General features: G+C 54.8%; 1 protein-coding gene across 4 annotated transcripts in view; it reads right to left on the bottom strand.

Moving 5' to 3' along the window:
- ASTN1 (astrotactin 1) overlaps positions 1-18,919 on the bottom strand; it is a 58,320-nt gene that overhangs the window by 3,850 nt on the left and 35,551 nt on the right. For 2 of the 4 annotated variants that reach the window (XM_027903962.1, XM_027903963.1), the window contains exons 9-23: positions 18,763-18,837; positions 18,142-18,279; positions 17,669-17,819; positions 16,837-17,003; positions 16,468-16,662; positions 16,046-16,173; positions 13,746-13,850; positions 13,391-13,579; positions 10,371-10,639; positions 9,974-10,107; positions 9,435-9,586; positions 8,961-9,096; positions 8,726-8,826; positions 8,092-8,275; positions 1,351-3,319 (exon numbers count right to left, since the gene is read on the bottom strand). In XM_027903962.1, the coding sequence (XP_027759763.1) occupies positions 3,085-3,319; positions 8,092-8,275; positions 8,726-8,826; positions 8,961-9,096; positions 9,435-9,586; positions 9,974-10,107; positions 10,371-10,639; positions 13,391-13,579; positions 13,746-13,850; positions 16,046-16,173; positions 16,468-16,662; positions 16,837-17,003; positions 17,669-17,819; positions 18,142-18,279; positions 18,763-18,837 (2,359 nt within the window). In that variant the 3' untranslated portion in view covers positions 1,351-3,084. Of the gene's footprint in view, positions 1-625; positions 947-1,350; positions 3,320-8,091; positions 8,276-8,725; positions 8,827-8,960; positions 9,097-9,434; positions 9,587-9,973; positions 10,108-10,370; positions 10,640-13,390; positions 13,580-13,745; positions 13,851-16,045; positions 16,174-16,467; positions 16,663-16,836; positions 17,004-17,668; positions 17,820-18,141; positions 18,280-18,762; positions 18,838-18,919 lie in introns of those variants that run through there. The other 2 variants (XM_027903965.1, XM_027903966.1) reach the window with 2 other exon arrangements.

The following is an 18,919-nucleotide window of genomic DNA, read 5'->3' as shown; positions in this document are numbered from 1 at the left end:
AGGGCAGGGGGGCAAAGGAGGTTGCGGAAATGGATGGAAAACAGCGCCTTATCCAGTTTTCATGTTGCTGGCAGCATAGGAAGAATCAGGAGTCCAAGAGAGAAAATATTGTGCAGACCCAACCCTAGGACCCTGTGCCAGATGTGGACAGCGTCAGCTTTACCGGGAATCATAGAATGGTTTGGTTTGGAAGGGATCTTAAAAATCATATATTTCCAACCCCACTGCAATGGGCAGGGACACCTTCCACTAGACCAGGGCACACCTGTTTTGGATGAGCAAGCCCCATACAACTCACCTCCCTAAGGCCACATCTACAGCCACGGTGCAAACCCCCTGGTCTGGTCTGGGCCCCCGTGGCAGGCTGTTGGCATTTGTCTGAGATGTGTGTCAGGGGAGAGATTTTGGCAAGAAAATCCGAGTTTGGGCAAAATTCTGACTGGCAAAGCCAGAGTGAGGAAACCAAGAAGGAAGCCTTCCCAAAGCCAGGGTCATGGTGAGAGTGGCCCCAAAAATGTGCCACCCTGCCAGGACCTGCCAGCACAGTGGCTGCAGGAATGCCACGGCGTCCAGGCAGAGCACAGCCCTACCAGCAGACTGTGCTGTCCATAATGGGATGGATGAGGGGTGATGCCAAAGAACCTCAGAGGGGTGGCTTTCCCCTCGCCCTCCACATCCCAGCCCGTGGGGACGCTGGGGCCGAGGGAGCAGAGTCCAGCCCAGCCAGCTGACGATGCTGCAGCGTGTCGGTCACCCCGTGCAAGGGCTTTGAAGTGTCAGCACAGAAGCAGAACAGAAATCTCTGCAGAGCCTCGGTGCAAATCTTGGGGCCAGATGAAAAAAAACAACCTAGGCAGGTGTGAACACACGGGGTGTCCAGGGTTTTCCTGGCAGCGTCGCAGTGAGCGGCTGGCACGTGGCACTGCTCCTGTCCCTGCTGCTGCACCTGGTAAGCAATAAAAGAGAGGAGTCTGCTACCCAAAGGAAAACAGTCTGCATTTCACATAAAGGCCGTGTACACAGTATTACTTGGCGAGAAACCAACCGGCATCTGGGCCAGAGCAGCCTTCGTTCAAGCATCCCACCGAGGCCTTGGGTGGAGGTGCCCTTTGCCCAACCCTGGACAGTTGCCTGGCTGGAAGTTAAAAGTTGTCTCAGCATTTGCTGGGGTAAGCAAAAGGATAAACTTAAGTGTCTTGGCCAAGAGTCTTGGTGGCTGAAAGGAAAAGGAGCGGTGGCTCAGTACGGATCACCTGCCCATATGTACCTGTGCTGGTCTTGCTCTGAGCCCCGAGCCCTTGGCAGCATCAGGCACACCAAAATATAAGGACAAACATGAGAAAAAGCCAAAAGGATCCAGCAGACTTCTTTCTTACACACAGCAGGTGCTTCTCTGACAACCCCTGCTAGACACATTCATTACAGCGAAAACATAGAGATGCCCAGGTAACACTGACTGCTGGTGGTTGCTCCCAGTAGCTCCCCAGCCCAGGCCAGCTGCCCCTGGAGAGAGGTCTGCCCATTAAAAGGGAAGAGAAAAGCACGGTGTGGTCCTGCAGGGAGATACTGAACTGCTGTTTGAGAAAGCACTGTGATAGAGCGCTGTGGGCCGTGACCGGCGGCAGAGCACAGCCGCCTCCCTCTCAGCACCACGCAAATATTCGAACCATGTCCTTGGCAGGTAGGAGGAGGAATGAGGCAGAAAATTGTATGAGACAGGCTGAAGACTGCTCCTGCCAAGACTGAAAAAAATTAAAGAGAAATTTCTCTCTGAAGAGGCATCGTAAAAATCCCACTGTAGGGCTCCGGGCTTGTCCAGATCAAAGGTGCGCAGCTGGCAAGTCCAGAGGTGCCTCCTCTGCAAACCAGGCTGGAAGCTGGAGCTGAAAGGAAGCTGTTTTCTGCCTCCAACACCATCAGCGGTGACAGGGTTTTGGAGAACAGCTTGCTCTGAACCAAGCCCAGTGTCCCAGTGCAACCCTGGTTTTAAAAAAAAAAAGTCACAAAGAGCTGCAGATGTGAGCCTGACCACAGGCAAGCAATCCCCCCAGAAGCCTGCCCTTCATGCCCTTCAGCACCACCCTGCACCACTGTGTTGGGGTGCCCTGCACTCCTCTCCCTTCCCCACGCAGAGCCTGGGCTACACCACAGCTACACTGGCTGGTGCAGATGGTCACCCCCTCAGAACCATCTGGCTGCTGCTCTCCTGGCTGGGACTCCCCTCAGCAGCAGTTTGACATTGCTTCAAAGTCTTTATTATGGTGGGTAAAAGAAGAAAAAAAAAAAGAAAAATTATTGGGAGGGATTTTAAATTTGACTTCCTAGGAATGTGGTCCCACAAGAAGAAAGCTCGTGATGTCCAGCTGACCACCGGCCCTGAGGCCAAGCTGCCTTTGTTCAGGAGCACTCTGCATCTTGGAGCTTTGACCATGGCATAGAACCTGAGGAGATGGGCTCACCAATGCCCCTCTCTCCTCACCCCAGATGGTGACACCACGCCAGCCCTGCCCACCAATAGCATCATTGCTTGGCCACGTCTCATCCAGATCTCATGCTTCACAGTTGCAAAAAAACCCCATCCCAACCCTGCTGGCCATCCAGTGGCTGTTTAGCTCAGCCATAACCATAAGCATCTCCACCTGACCTGCATGCCCTGCCTCCGTTTTCCCAACCCTGCGTCACCTGCTCTCCCATCCTGGTTGTGTCACTGAGTTTCTCCCGTGACCAGTGCCCCCCACCCTTGGGGACGGTCCCCACAGCCAGGGCAGGGATGGGGCAGGAGGAGAGGGCTGTGCCCTCCCAACCTGCCCTCTCCACTGGTGCTGAGGAACCTCTTGGCAAAATGAATAAAACAAAACCAAGAAAACTGGGTCCCACAAGACTTCTAACTAGAAAGGCTTTTGCCCAAGTCAAAGAAGAAACTAATACTGAGTAAGTCCTGCACAGAGCAGTCGGTTTTGCTCCCCGGTCCAAACTGTTGCCTCCAGAAACATCAGTGACACCCTCCCCCTCCACGGGTCCGCGTATAAAACCCTCACAAGCGCCCATGGGAAGGCCAGCGTGAGAGCGGGGTGCCCGCCACCCTCAGTAGTCCTTGTCCCCATAGTCATTGTAAAGGACACTCAGCGTCTGCTCCTCGCACGTCTTCTTGAGGTCCCGGCTGAGCTCCAACCAGTCGAGCCCATAGGGCTTGATCTCGCTGTAGCGGCAGGCGAGGTACTTGAGGGACGAGCGCTGGAGGCTGATCTTGGGCTCCTGCAGGAGGCCATTGCACCAGCTGCTGAGGTCCCCCAGCTGAGAGAGGATGAGGCCGGCCTTCCTGCAGCGAGGGCGGGCAAGGGGAGATGCCAAGGGGGACGATGGACAGCGAGGGGGTGATGGGAGGGATGGAGACACCATGGAGGGGGATGGCGGGAAGGGCAGCAGGAGTGTGTGAGGAGAGAAAAGTAAAGACAGTTAAGGACACAACGGGAGCTTCTTGAGAGAGAAGAGATAACTTGAGAGTAGGTGAGTGGAGGCTGACGCTGCAAGGATGAGGAGGGGTGGCAGGGCTGGAGGAACACACCATCCCCAAGGCAGCACTGCAATCTAAACGCATGGGAGAACAGCCTCCACCCAGGGCAGAGATGCCCGTGTCACCGCCTGCTGCACTGGTCTTGGGACTACCCTTACACTTTCCTGTCCTGTCCTCTCTTTTTCATTCACCTGCAGGGTTTTCTGAGGGTTTAGTGAGGAGACAGTCACGGGTGTAGCTGTTAAACCCCCTTTGGGGTGGACATCACCAATGACTCAAATGGCAACACCTGTCCCTGCTGCAGCTACTGGACCCTAAACATAGCAGGGTGGGGAAACTGGGAGCCAATAGCACTGCAGGCAGTGGGGACAAAGGCTAAAAAGTGTCAGGCATGACACGTGGAGCCAGCCCACACCAGGGTCAGCACGTGTGTCCTCTCCAGGTGTTGCATGTTTGAGAACTGTGCTGGTCACTCATGGCTCGGTGTGGCACACAGAATCACAGATAGATTTGGGTTGGAAGGAACCTTAAAGACTATCTCATTCCACTCTCCCTGCCATGGGGGCAGGGACACCTTCCACTAGACCAGGTTACTGCAAGCCCCATCTAACCTGCCCTTAAGCATTTCCAGGAATGGGGCATCTACAACTTCTCCAGTGCCAGAAATGAGCAGTCCCAACTGGACCACTGAGGATGAAGGAGATTTAAGAAAAAAAAAAAAAAAAAAAACAACCAAAAAACAAATCACAGTGTCATGCCTGGCTTGGGGGGATCTGTATGGAAGCTGAAAGTGAGATAAAAACTATGATCCTCATAAGATGCAATATCACAAGGCGTAAGTGCAGTGAACAACACTCCTGTTACATGACTTGTAATGTTTAGTAACATTTTGGGAAACGTCCCACAGGACAGTGTTCAAGCTAGAAGGGATATACTGAGGTACACATCAAACACAGGTTTGATCCAAAAAGCTCTGAGAGAGCAGAGGATGTGGCAGAACTCCCCAGTTCTTTGTACATGCATTTCCAATTGCAGAGAGCAAACCAAGGGAAGACAAGTCACAGCAGTAGCACTTCGTGAAGAGCTGCAACCCAGCCAGGAGACAAGGTCAGATGACGGAGGGAGAGCAGGTCCAAGATGAATCCATCTTCTGCAACAGACATACAGCACCCCCAGGGCAACACGGCCTCAGTGCAGGCTTGTTCTGGTGGTGAGAAAGTGCTAAACCACCAACTTCTCATGTTAGATGAGATATTGGAAGAGCTCAGAGGATCCCAGCCAAATATGACCTAAACTGTGTTCTCTTCAAATTTTTCCTCTTAAAATTGTGCTTCTAATGCTTTTATCAAGAAAATCAGTTTGTTCAGATAAAACACATTATGTTCATTTTAAACTTGTCTCGCACTTTGGGTGATCTCCAGGGATTCTGGCAGATGTGGAGGTAATGGATTCAAACGAAGTGTCTTGAAGGTGAGTATCTCGTGCCTGGAAACCCAGACAAAAGTTTAAGTGTCTGAAGAGCTGGGATAAGTTTCCTACACAGCTTCAAGGTCAGTTGGTGGGTTGGTTTAGTCAGAAAAGAGAAGATATGTCCCCTTGGTAGCTTTAACTCAGCATATGCTCAGCACAGAACAGGCAGTGGGGGCACAAATCATGATGCTGGAGAAAAAAAAATCCCTCCTTGTCACATTCTTACTTGGGTAAGCAGGGGTGGTGTGTGGAGCACACAGCTGCGCTGTGCCTGGCTTGTCAGCTCAAGGGCACGTTTACCAACCACAGAGGAATATCCACAGCCCCTCCACACCTTCCTCCAAGCAGGGTACACTGTGGGAGAGCTGCTGAGAGAGGATTTAATTTATCTCAAGTCCAGCCAGAGCCAACCTCAGCTTTCCTGGAGAGAAAACTCTCAAGAGGTCCATCATAGATGCGGCTGCAGCTCCAAGGGGCCAGTCTGGAGCCAGGGAGAGGTTTTCCAGCTCTGCAGCCACGTGACAGTTGCCACCCCAGGGGCTCGCAACCAGAGCATGGCAGAAATGCAGAGGTGCTCAGCATGGTGCTGACTCTGGAGACAGCCACCCAAGCTGGCCAGCTCTTCCAGCCATGAGAAGGTAGCTGAGGTCTCACTTGCCTTGGTCCCTGCATCTGGACACATAGGCAAGGTGCCAAAACTGCCTCTCTTCTTCCAGCATTACAGGTACCCTCACAGGATCCCAAAGATTTTGGCTCGAAGCCCATGGACACCAGATTTCACCAGGCTTTCCTTCAAATCCAACTTCCACTTATTACTTGTTTTTCTCTCCATTTCCTCTCCTTATGCAAAGTCCAGGGCTCTCTGCAGCCCTTCTTGGACCGGGAGGGAGCGACTCGCTTTCATAACCCCAGACAAGTTATCTGCACTCAGACAAGTTATCTTCCTTCAGTCCAGCGGACAGCACTGCCAGGAAGGGAGGCGAGTGCGCCCCAAATGAGCAAAGCAGGAGGTGGCATGGACGGACGGAGGAGGAGGAGGGACGCGGCAGAGTCAGTCGCGTGGGTCCGCATCCAGGACTTCAAAGGAGCATCAGTAACAGTCAAACAAACGCTGTCTGCTGGCTAAATAATGTCATCTGCAAGTGATTTGTCCTGTCACCACCAGTCTGGGTGCTTTGCCTTCGCAGACGATCAAACAGGAGGTCTGCTTTCCAAGATTTGTCATCACCAGAACCCGCTGCAGCTGCCTGAATGTCTCTTTCCAAGTAGCGCGAGCTGCAAACACTTCATCAGCAACTTGCGTCATCCCGGCCTAAGCGCTCCGGCATTTCCAGAGGGTGGAATTAACCCTCTGGCTCGTAGGTTCATGCAGCAAATGGGTAATTCAGTGGCATTTCTGGCTGCTCTGTGCCAATGCACCTCTGCCTCCTGGGGCTCGAGGGGGGCAGCTTCCACCCCGTGTTCTGGTCGGTGCTTGGTCTCCTCACCGGGGCGGTGACGGCAAAGCTCAGCCACAGCGATGGCAGTGGCTGTGTGACAGCTCCAGTGTGTCACGTCAGGAATGTTATGTACTCCTTCTTGCAAATCATCACAACAGATGTCAGATGGTCTGTGCAAACCAGGGCTGGATTTCACATCTGGAAGCGGCATCACTGCAGCTGGGCTCGAGACGAAGGTGAGACGTTAAGTCCAGGCCTGCTGATCCTACTTGGTGTCATGGGAATGAGGCAACCCTGGGCAGAGGAGCTGGTGGGAGCCTCTGCCTTAACCAGACTCCATGTGCTGGGATGTCACTACTGAGCTTTCAGGCTGAGCTCACATTTCTTAGGACATAAATGGGAAGAGGGGAAAGACAGAGCCCCCAGCTTTGCTCCAGGGCATGGAGAATCCATTAGGAGTCTCCTACCAAAGCTGAATAGGAGACATGTCGAAGACATTAAGTGCAAGACAGCCACCAACTATTTGCTGGATCTTTCTGACTGGTTAGCAGAGGTTTGGAGGACAAAGAAGGTACGTGGAGGGATCTCCAATCCTCTGCTAGAAATCCTGAAGGAATCACCTGGAGAAGCAGGGCTGGAAGACATCTAGTGGTGAGACCAGCAAAAGGAGGTGTAGGGCACAGGACAAGGTGGAGGCCATAGATTTCACACACAGGAGCTGTTGCTGACGTACATTTGAAGTAAGTCTGCAGATGATCTCATGGCTCTGGTTCTTTGGAGGCCAGATGCTGTGAAACACCACTGCAGCACACGCAATCTCCCAGTGCAGCTTGCTAAACTGACTGGAAACATCTACGTTACTGGGAAACCACACAGACTAAAGCAGATGTTGAAGGATGTGGGGAGAAGGGAACATCTGGCTGCCTCCACAAGCCTGGGACATGAGGTGTCCCATCCTCAGGCAGCTGGAGGGCCTTTCGTGACCTGGAGGAGCCCTAGGAGAAGACATGGTGCTCACTCAGGCACTAAAGGACTGTTTCAGCCAGGAAAAGCTCAGGACAAGCTCTTCCAAAAGCTGCCGTGGCAGCTCAGCACTGCCTGGGCACCAAAAACACGTGTACAAGCACAGACATGAATCAAAAGGGAGGGAACACGTGCAATTCAGACCTAAGGTCAGTCTTGGACTGCTTTGGACCACAACTGACAGTGAGTTTAGCATTTTTAGTGAGATGCAGGCAAATCAAGTCAAATCCCAGGAAAAGCAGGAGAGCAGAGTCTCCATCCCTCAAAGGTGCATTATTTTTCCAAGACTTTCTGCCTTTTTGCCTGTGGCATCAGCTACCAAGGAGAAAGAAGAATCCCATCTCCTCCCCACTATGCATAGCACGAACATAGCGGGAAAAACTCCAGCAGCAGGAAAGGGCTGATGGATGGACAAAGATGTTGGGTCGACAGTGGTCAGCCACTTTCTACCTTGTCCTGTGTTTATGGTCCTTCAGGGCAGATGTCTGGTCCCTAAACACGTGCACAGCATCCACCAAAACAGAAATCCCACTGCGAGACTCTAAGCCTTATCATCCACCATCAACTCATGAGATTTTCAGAGAGCTGGTCCTGGTGACCAACATCTAGACCTGCCTGCCAAACCAACCCAGCTCCTGAGCCTACCTGGGCCCCAGCTCATCTTCACAGCGCCAGGTGAACTCCCCAAAACTCTCGTAGTGCTGGTTGTAGTGGTAGAGGACTCGGTGGAGGCTGGGGGAGCCCAGGTCCAGCAGAGTGTTGTAGGCTGTCTGCTGCTCCTTGCCGCTCGTGTAGCCGTTGAACAGGTTGTAGATCTTGTCTGCTATTTCTGGGCAGAAGGACAGGGACTGTTCAGTGGGGTGCCAGGAAAGGTGTGAATAAAGCCCACCAGGCTAAAGCTCAGCTCTAGGGAAACCAAGATCAGGACGAAGATTTGTCCCCTGAATTATGATTTACATCATATCAAGGCAAGGTCCCAGCGGAGGAGTAACAGAATAGATGGCATTCCCTGGACTCAGTCCAGGTTAGATTCCCGTAATCTGGTCTAATTAGGAAAAGAAATGGGTGGTGCCATCAGGTACTGTTAGTGAAATACCATTCATCTATGTCTGTTTTCAGGGAGGACATGTGCCTCCTGCAGCTCTCCATCCCAACCCTCCACAGCACATGCAGGAGATATTACAGCCAAGACACAAGATAAGTGCAGAGACATACTGGAAGGGGGAAAACCCTACTGCTGTTCCTAAGGATCACAGTCCAGCAGCTCCCTCCCTCTCACCTTGAGCTTTCACATCATCTACCACAGGGCAGGGGGTCTTGACCGTCACATCACTGGACCTGGAACGCCTTCCTGTGTTGTCAACTCCCCAGAGTGTGAACCTGTATAAGAAGGAACAAAAAAAATGAAGCTCTGGACTCCCAAGACCTCATGGAAACACAGGCAGCATCAGGTAACACCACCACGGTGAGGGTGACAGCACTGCCCTGGGCATGGCATGGGGGAGGAGACTCACATGTAGGTGGTGTCGGGCTCCAGGCAGCGAATGATGAGGGAGATGGTGGAGGAGAGTCTGTCAGGCACTTGGGCTGGCATGGCACAGGGTGACTTGGCACCAGAGATGATGTCGTCCACAAAGCTCAGCACCGTCTCTAGGGAGAGAGGGGAGGATGTGCCACAGGCAATGACACGGGTGACCCTGGGGCTGTGGAGAGCCACTGAGGTCTGTGCCCACTGACACGCTGCCCAGTGCCCAGGCAAGGGGCAAGGCCCACGCCTTGGTTGGTGTAGAGATGGACCCATTGCTTTTCCAGCAAGGCTCATCACCAGGAGAAGTAGAGATGCCACTTCTGCAGCAGGATGGGCAGGAGGGGCTGCTGTCTCTTCCACAGGACACTGGATATGTTGCAGCATCCCCTTGCTAAAAGGGGAACTCCTCCAACATCTCCATCCCACTTCCCCAGAGAGAGCCAGTGGAGTCCCCACTCACCTGTCTCCACCTTGGAGTGGTCCATTCTGTCGGTGACTTTCTCCTGACGGAGGAGGTAGTCCACAATCTGCACCCCGATGGGGGGCTCCGAGTGCCCCCACTCCAGAACCACCAGTGTGCTGCTGGGCTCGTGATCGGTGGAGAGACGCAGGCTGGGGGACAGTTTTTGTGTTACTCTCTCACAACAAAAGGGATTCAAAGCCATTAACCCGTGGGAGATGGCAACCTCGGGAGAGAAGTGACTGCCCCTGCCCTACCCCTCCTGACTCTGGGAATGCTGGTCCAAAAGATTCCTTCCCTAGGGTTGCACTACCAGGATGGATCCCCACCCAGTTCCCCAGTCCTCAATTAATTTAGAAAAGACACTACAGCTCTGTACTCTCTGCTTGTTTTCCAGGTCAACCATCAGTTTGCAAACCTGTCCCACAAAACCCCTCAGCCCCACCACCTCCCACCACCATGCTGTTTGTTGGCCATCACCACCTCCTCACAGACCCCCCATACCAAAAAGCCAGGCCTGGGCACGCGTGGAGACCTACATGGGGTGGGGGAGAGGCGCACAGGTGGGCAGCCCGTCGGCCCCGAAGGCACTGGAGTCACAGCGGCACCAGTCCTCGATGACGTCCCCGCTGCCCGAGCACCACAGCATGCTCATGGTGGCCTCCTGCAGGAGCTGGGAGAGAGAGGAGGGGGTTGAGCGCTGGGCAGGTGACCTGGTGACCTCCCATCCCACTTGAGCCAGCATTCGTCTATCCCCCGGTAGGTTCAGCACAGTCCATCCACCCTGAGAGCAGGGCTGGCCAATGGGCAAGGGGTCCCTTGGCTTGACATGGTGCAATCACAGGGCAAGTTGCCTTCAAAGACCACCACAGTGCCATCCTGCTACCTCCCATGCCCGCCCCAACACCCCAACACCCGCAGCACGTGGCTCCTCACCCGCTGGGTCTGGTTGTTGGTGACCAGCTCGTAGAGGGGGGCCGCTTTGGTGACCTCCAGCAGGATGGGCTCGGCTGGCGCGTCGGGGCTGGAGGCACCGTGGCAGAGCGGGCAGGAGGATGGGCAGCGCCCGCGGCTCCGGCACTCCATCCGCACGCCCGCTGCCATGCGCTTGGTGCCCGACTCGGAGAGGCTGGCGATGTACTCGGGGAAGGTGAGCACCTTGGGGTCCCGCTCGCGCTCCTCCGACTCGTCCGAGGGCGAGTTGCCTGGGGAAGGGGGAAAAGAGAAGCACCGGGGTGGGATAGGAGCCATTGATAAGGGAATGTGAGGGGGCTGGAGCTCTGCCTTCCACCCAGCAGAGAGGCAGAGCTGCCCATGGATCCCTGTATCCTGAGGAGCTGTTATCTCTGTAGGGATGAAAGGTCTTCAGAGGAGGAATCAGAACGGAAAAGCCCATCCTGGCCTCTGCCATCACAGGTCTTTTGGTCTCCCCGTGCCTGAGTTCCCCCAGCCCCATCCCTTCACCTGGCACTGGGAAGGTGGTGGGACAGACCACCCTTGCAGCAGGTCCCCACGAGAGGGAGCCTCCGTCATGTGTCTGGAGACTTGTGAAGGACCTGCCTGGGCATCTTCACCCCGCGCTGACACCCCACCAAAGGCCCCTGCCAAACCACTCCCCTGCAAAAGCCCTCCTGACCCAACAGCTGATTCCCTCCTTTGGATCCCAAGAATCCCCACCACAGCTGATGTGACAGGGTGTGTTGGAGACCAGAGAGGATAAGTGTCAGACCAGGGTGCGCTTGGTTCACCCCCCCTGACAAAGGCCGGCAGCACTGCAGAGCTCAGAGGGAGGAGGGAAGACTTGCCAGTGCCTCATGTTGCCCAGAAAGCTCCCAAGCTGGCTACAAACCCACCAAGCCCCTCTCCAGCCTCTCCACTCCTCCTACACTTGGTCCCCACGCAGGGAAATGGAGATGGGAAGCAGATGCTACCAACTCTCAGGTTACCCTGCAATGCAACTGGCTCAGGAAAAAAAATTGCAGCAGGAAAGCATTGCCACGGTTTATGCCTTTCCCAGCTCCACGCAGAGATGCCTGACACTGGGTGCCACTGTGTTCCCAACACACAGGGCAGTGAGCCAGACCCTGCACTCAGTGGGCTTTTCTCCAGCATTCCCATGGCAGGAAATATTTTGGCACAAGGGGAAAACTGTTGGCCCAGAAGTCAAGGTGGGATCTGTCCATCTCTGCTGTGCCCTGGGTGGCATTGCCCTTGCTGTCCTAGGAAACAGCGCTTTTCACACAAAATCCCTGCTGAAGGATATCCCTGGCTTTACACAGAAGAAAGAGGGGCCTAGAGGGAACACTGAGGATGGTCAGTGGGGGTGGGGGAAAGCTGAAGGATGCCCAGGCAAAGCCTCTCCCCTGGAGCAGGTTCGGGCCATCGCTGGTGGTGGTTTGGTACAGGCTGGCTGCTGTGGGGAGCCACCACGGAGCACATCCACGGCTCAAGAGGAAAATCGTCCTACAGCACGGACTTGCAGAGAAATGGGCCAGCACTAGCCCATCCTTGAGACTCCTGCAAAGGAAACAAGGCTTTTAAAACAAAACCGGGATACAAAAGTGTTGCTCTGCTCCCCTCAGCGAGCTGGGGATGGATCACTTTGGGCTGGCTGTGAATTGCAGCTTAGCAGGCGCTGAGGGAAAGCACAGGAGCCAGGGAATGATTTGTCTCTTGCAATTTCTCAATCGATATCCAGCTCCTGACGTTTGCAAACAAAAAGCAAAGGAGGGAAAGTGGCAGGTGCCAGAGTGAAACTGAAATGTGATATTGTGGGTGGAAAAAGACTGCCAGACCTGAAAAGCCTCCAAGCAGGAAAATCAAAGAGGAGGAAATTGCAGGCGGAAAAAAAAAAGAAAAAAAGAAAAAGAAGTACTTGCAATCAAAAGATGCTACATCTGGAGACAGCCCACAGCAAAACAGCAATGGGTAGTGTACTCTTCCAGGTGGGCTTGGAAAGAAGTCCAGGCTCCAGGAGGTCTGAGCCCGCAGGATCCAGACTCAGGCTTTGAAAGAAGCCCTTCCCACACAAGAGCCCTGGGGAGAAAACAAATGTCTCCGTGGCTGGGGCACAGCAAGGGCAGCACTGTAGGCTGGTGCCAATACTGAGAACTAGGAAGCTTCGTGATGGAGATGATGTTTTGGTCACGGTGACTGTGAGCTCCGAGCTCACACTGCCCACACCCGACAGCTCCTGTGCAGGGGCAGCAAAGGAAGGTGGCCTAAAAGGCCAATGCAAGAGGTCATAGAACGCTAGAATGGTTTGAGTTGGAAGGGACTGTAAAGATTATTTCATTCCAACCTCCCTACCATGGGCAGGGACACCTTCCACTAGCCCAGGTTGCCGTGGTCCTGGGGACAGGTGGCAGCAGGCAGGCCTTAGGCTGCCTCAGCTTTTGTAAAGCTGGCAACCAAACCAGCCATCAGCTCTTCCACCGGGGATCCATCACAGCTCACTGCAGCGAGGGCACTGGAGGGGATACAGCAGTGCCAGATGCCCTCTGCACCACGAGGAACCTCCCAGTTCCTACCTGGTTTCCAGGCATTAAAAGCACGGCACTGACAGCCCAGGAGAAGGGGACACATGAAATGGAGAAAAGTCTGGCTGTGGGGCACGAGTGGAAGAGAGCAGATATGAAGGAGACAAAAGGAAGGAAGGAACAGGATTAAAGACAAACAACAGTTAAGTCCAGAATCAGGCAGGATGGCTTGGTGGGATTAGTGCACTCGTCTTTCATCTCCCTGGGGGTGTGGGTATTGATCTTTCTTTATGGCCCAGACCAGTGCCTGCTGCAAGCCACAGGAGTCCTTTGCCCAGCGTCCAAGGGTGAGAAAGCAGGGTGTAAATGAGATGGAACAGGCTGGGCACTTTCCTCGCTATGCCAAAAGCAAATTGAGCTTCCCGCTCCCATGGGGCAGTTGTGGAGATCCTTCCTGGGGACCAGCAGGGCTCCTACCTTTGCTGATGTCCTCGTACTCCAGCCAGAGCTGCCGCTGGACCTGCCTGTTGGGATACCAGATGGAGCAGGACTCCTCAAAGCCATACACTGCCTCCTGGATGTAGTGGTTGCCAAACTGGTCCAGCAGTGCTACGAAATCTCCACGGGAGGTGGCCCCATCCAGGGAGTGGAGGGCATTGCTGAAGGCTGGGAAGGAGAAGAGATGGAGGAGATGCTCAGACAAGCCCTTGTCACCTCCCTACACACTTGTGATGGGCAACCAATCCCTGAGCCCATCACCTGCCAGCAGAAAGCTATGTTATCCTCTTTCCACTCCCTTTTCCCCCCATTCCCCCTGTCCCCACATGCTTACACTGGGAGATGGTCATCTGGTTGAGCCGGACGTGGTACATGATGGACTGCACCTTCCAGTGCTGCAAGAGGGGGTACCCAGACACCTCGCTGAAGTTCACCATCCCTGCCAGAGAAAGGACACGGGGGCTCAGTGCCACTGCCCACGGATGCCTCTCCACGGGAATGGCTGCAGCCCTTCATACCTGGGGCAACACAGCCAGCAGGGTGGGAAGAAGCCAGGGAAAAGGGTTGTTCACACACCACAGTCTCCCCAGGGAAGCATTCAGAGCTGAGGGTCAGCTGCTCCCCAGCAATTAAAATGATGGCTTTGAAGGGAAACACGTAGGCTCGTTTCATCCTGCCCGTCCGGGGCTCTGCGGCGGCAGATAACGAGCCTCCTCCTGCATCCCCTCCTGCTTCCTTCCCAGTGCCCGCTCCCAAGGCATGCCCAGGTGTGCTAATTATTTCGCTAATGAGAGCTGCGCTTTTTAATGAGCTGTTTGCAGGCCTGGGAACGGTCACCGTCACGCCACGTGTGCCCAAGTGCAAGCGGCCAAGGGGCCCTGGGTCCCTTTGGGCTGGGGCTGAGCTGAGTGGGCACAGATGTACGGGGGAAATCTGCAAGTTGATGCTGATGTTCCCCCAGGACATTACAGCAATGCTGGGCCTGAGCAGGACCCAGGGTTTGTCCTTCTCCAGGCAGAGCCACCTCGTTTTTCAGCCGTTTAACTGTGAGTTACAGAAGGCAGAAATTCACGGAGACCAGGGCTGGGCGGCCACTTACACCTGCCCAAGGCACGTGGCAGCTCAGCTTCCATGAGCAGAGGGACAGAGAGGCCACCAAGCCTCAGACAGAGGCTCAGGAATGGGAACTGAAGGGTGCTCGTGGCTCTGACTTGGGTGACTTCGGTGTGGCACAGGAAGATGCCGGGACACGGCCACCTCCTCCCTCGCACGTCACGCCTCCGCTTGGCAGCAAAAGCAGCAACTCTGCTGCTAAACAGGCACCCAGCAGGAGTTCAGGAGGATAACGGCGGGCATCCCCCCCTCTAACAAGAACTGAAGGTGGAGGATAAGCAGGATAAGATCCTTTGCCTTCCAGCACCTCTCTCTCTTCAGTGCTGGCTGCTCCCGACAGCTTCAAAGCCTTGCTCTTCCCTGCAAAGTGTTTATGCAAAAACAGCCCTTCCTTACTCAGCAGCTCTGCCTCTCGTGTATTCACAGCGATATCCAGATCTGACAAGCAGAGAATATTTTACCTCTTTTCCTTTTTTTTTCTCCCCTTTTTTTTTTTCCACCTTAATCAGCCACCAAGCCGGCAGAGCGGTGGGAAATGAATAGGATAATTTACTGGCTTCTGCCTCCCCAGCGTAATTGCCGGCAAAGTCCTGGTCCCACTGACACTGCTGTGATGCTGGGATTGTGGTGGCAGTGCCTTCCTTGCACCCACGTACCCATGTCACAGGCAAGAGAATCTCACTAGGATGCAGGTGTCCTCTAGCACCTCCTCTAGCATGAACAGGGATGAGCATCCCCATGGAAGCAGGAGCAGCACAGCTCTCTTGGGGTAGCTCAGCCCCAAATACCCAGCAGCATTCTCCCCTCTGCCTCAATCTGCCTGCACACACACCTACATTGCCATGCACCCTGTCAGAGCAACCAGCATCCATCAGACCCTGGGTGCAGCCTATGGGTGCTTCCCAAAATCCTGAAAGCTCTGCCAAACAAAGCAAAAGCACAAGGTCTGGTATTATGAGAGCAAAAGACCTCATTAGCCACATCCTTTCCTTAATGCTCCTCAATGCCCTGGGCCATTTCAGCCAACAGCAACAAACACCAAGGAAACAAAGGCTATTTTAGGGGTTCTGGCAACTTGCTGGAAGGAAGGTAGATCCTTGAAGGCTGTCTAGGAACCCACGATAACCCTACTGCTTGTGGCCCACAGTGCTCTGGCAGAGCAAACCAAAACACTTTGGTTTGGTGGCGGCAGGTTTCGAATGTTTGTTACCTTGGCAAAGAAATCAAATTAAAGGTAGCTGGAAAACTTCTTTTGCCTTCGAAAAGAAAAAATGCTTTTTGCAAATACCCCAAATATTCAATGGATGGTTGAGCTTTTACACCACACAATTAATTTAAAGCCTTTGCCTCTCCCTTATTTTGAATGCCTTTGTTTTACCACTGCTGCTGCTGCTGCAGAGGAGCCCAGGATGCTAAAGCCAGACTAGATATATCCCCCAGGAGATGTATCTCCTGGGAGATTTAGGGGCTCAAGCTGGGCATGCTGGCAGCTGAGAGAGGCGTGGGACTGGACTCACTCACCGGTGAGGAACTCGGGGTCAGGTGTGGGGTCAGAGAGCTCCTCTTGGCACTGGTTCTCCAAGGGCACCGTGGCCACCACCAGTCCATCTGGCAGCTGCTGCTCCAGGCCCCTGGCAAAGTTGTTCTGCCTGGAAGTTAATTGCAGAGAGGAGGGCAGGGTTGGAGGACAGGCGAAATGCCTGGGATCATCCCAGCCAGCTGGTGACCCATCCCAAAAGAACACCTGGCACCAAGCCTTTCCTTCAGGCACAGATTACAGAGATGTCTACTACTGATGGAAAGCATCGGATGTGCCCTCCCCACCGGCCCTCCCCTCTTCTGCAAAGTTTGGCCAGGCATGGACGGACCAGGCTCCTTACCATGCCTTCTTCTTGGAGAGGATGGCGAGGTCTGACCCTGCTGGGGTCACCTCCCCAGCTCACCTGAACGTCCCTTTGAGCACCTGCCCTGGCGCCACCTCCTTGGAGTGGTTGTTGTAGCCGTAGAAGATCTCCCCAAAGAGCGTCTGGTTCATGGGCAGCTCGCGGGGCTCCCCGCAGTCCCCCGCCTCCGGGCACGACTCCGAGATGAGCTGGCACGACCGACCGTCCGTGCCCAGCTTGTAGTCCTCAATGCACCTGGGAAGCCAGCACGGGGCCCACCATCAGCTGCAGCCCCCAGCGGTGGCCACCAGGCCACCCCGGCAGAGGCACTGGGAACAGAGGAGACCCCCCGCCTCCAATGCCAACCCTACGAGCTCAGGGTGGCAGCAGCCAGGTACAGCAGCACCTTGTGGGTGCTGGGCCACTCACCCACAGAACATGAGGATGTTGTAGAGCAGGGGGTCTTCGGGCAGGGGGACCATCTGCTGCAGGCACAGCTGCTCGCAGCCCCCGTTGAAGCCATCGGAGCAGTCCACGCCGACGTGACGGTCATAGCAGCCCGTGCCGTCCTTCATGGGGCTCAGTCCCGTGGGGCACTGGCAGGGGTGGGGGAAGGAAGAGGTGAAACCCCCAGGGAAGAAATCTGGCCCCGGGGCTGAGGCAGAGGGGAGCACTCCGGTTGCTCTCCACTGGACACTGCAGCAGGAGCACTGCTCGGGGGTTGTGGGACAGACAGCAGCAACACCATTCACAGCTGCAGATACTCCTCCTGCACCACAGCCTCTTTGCAGCCCTGGGGAGCCCTCCAAGCCAACCCCCACCAAGGTAATGTGCTGGCATCAACCCCACACACCAGCCCCCAGCTCCAGTGACAACCAAAGCGACGCTGCCCATTCCAAGACCAATGTCTGCCCCACACTCTCAGTCTCTCCACCCCAATGCCCAGCACCGGTGACATCACAGCAGGGCACCCTGGCCCCACAAACCCCTCTGTCTTGGGGAAGAGCAGCTGTAGTGGTGACAGGGGACACACATGAGTGGTGTGGGACCTCTCAGAGAGCCAACAAGCAGATGAACTCTCTCTCCCTCACGCGCATGTGCGGCAGCAAAGGAGATGCCGACCCTAAACCCTCTTCTTGCTACGAAATCAACCCCAATATATCCACCCCAAAGTGACGGTAAGGGAGGAAGGATTCCCTTTCTGCCCTCCCCCTCCTCGCTCGCACCAAAGGAGATTCCAGGTCCCCAGGGGGCCACGCACCACACAGCCCGTCGAGTCCAGCTTGCGGTCCGAGATGCAGCGGAAGTTCTTGCTGCAGCCCCCGTTGTCCCGGGAGCAGTCACGGACAGGGCCGAAGGAGTCGAGGAGCACCTCCAGGCTGTCGAAGGAGGAGGAGGTCATCAGCTCTTCCCTGTGAGGAGGAGAAGGAAGGGATGTGTCGCTGCTCCGATGAGACGCTGTGAACGCATGCACGACCCGTGGCTGCTGCGTGGGTTTTTCCGGAGCTCAGGTTTCCCTCGGGTTGACAGTGAACTGGATGGCAGCCAAGCTTTTAGAGGGATGCAGGAGCTACTGAGATGATGAGAGGTACCTCCAAAGGCTCAGCTTTGCGGGTACCAAAGAGGGCCAGGTTAGTGGATGTACTAATCTCCATCTGCAAAACATGGGATGGGGATCCCTGCTCTATTTGCTGAAACTCCTCCTAAACTCCATCATCCTGCCATTGCACCTACCTGACCTCCACTGCATCCTCCATCACTGTCATGTCCGTCTTACATTTGGCTGAGGGGTTGATGGCCAACTCAGCTGGTGGGATGACGAAACTCTTGCTCAGGGGCAGCCACATGCCTTCCCCCAGGGTGTAGGTGAACCTGCCGGGGAGAGCAGCAAAGGCTGGCAAGGAGGGAATTGCTGAACCCAGAGGGCTGTCTCTGCCCAAAACCAAGCCCCTGAACCTCCCCACTGCCCTGCAGAGATGCCAGCCTGAACAAAGGTGGATGGGCAGGCTAAAGAGGGGTGGCTCCTCCAAAGGCACCCAAATGACCTCCAAAAATCACATGCAACTTAGGTGATACATAAAAAAAATAAAGGCACTTTCATTTTCCTGTAGAAATCCTCCCTCAGAGCCTAAACCTCGCTCTCACTGCGAATAGAGAGGAGGAACTGACTGCTGCCCATCCAGCATCCCACACGACAGCTGTAGGAGGACCTTCCCAGCCATACTCACATGTCCCCAGGAGGTGGCACAGGACAGCTGTGCTCAGCCCTGCCAGCTGGGCTACCTGCACGCCTGTATGCCCTGGGTTGTGTTTTAAGCCCCAAAATGTGCTGACCAGGTTGCCTTTGCAGCTTACCGAAAAATCTTGTCAGATGGCTGCTCGCCCAGCACCAAGTCAAAGCCACGCTGGAAAATGGTGTATGGCCAAGGCCTGGAAAAGAAACCCAGGAGCATCACACTAGCATTGTGCCCCCACTGCTGCTCAGAGCCCAAAATGCTTCCCCTGCATAGCC

The sequence above is a fragment of the Empidonax traillii genome, unplaced genomic scaffold, assembly GCF_003031625.1.
Source record: "Empidonax traillii isolate 1590-97213 ecotype Southwest subspecies unplaced genomic scaffold, ASM303162v1 scaffold1002:size361594, whole genome shotgun sequence".
Lineage (NCBI taxonomy): Eukaryota > Metazoa > Chordata > Aves > Passeriformes > Tyrannidae > Empidonax > Empidonax traillii.
This window is presented reverse-complemented; position numbering and strand designations above follow the sequence as displayed.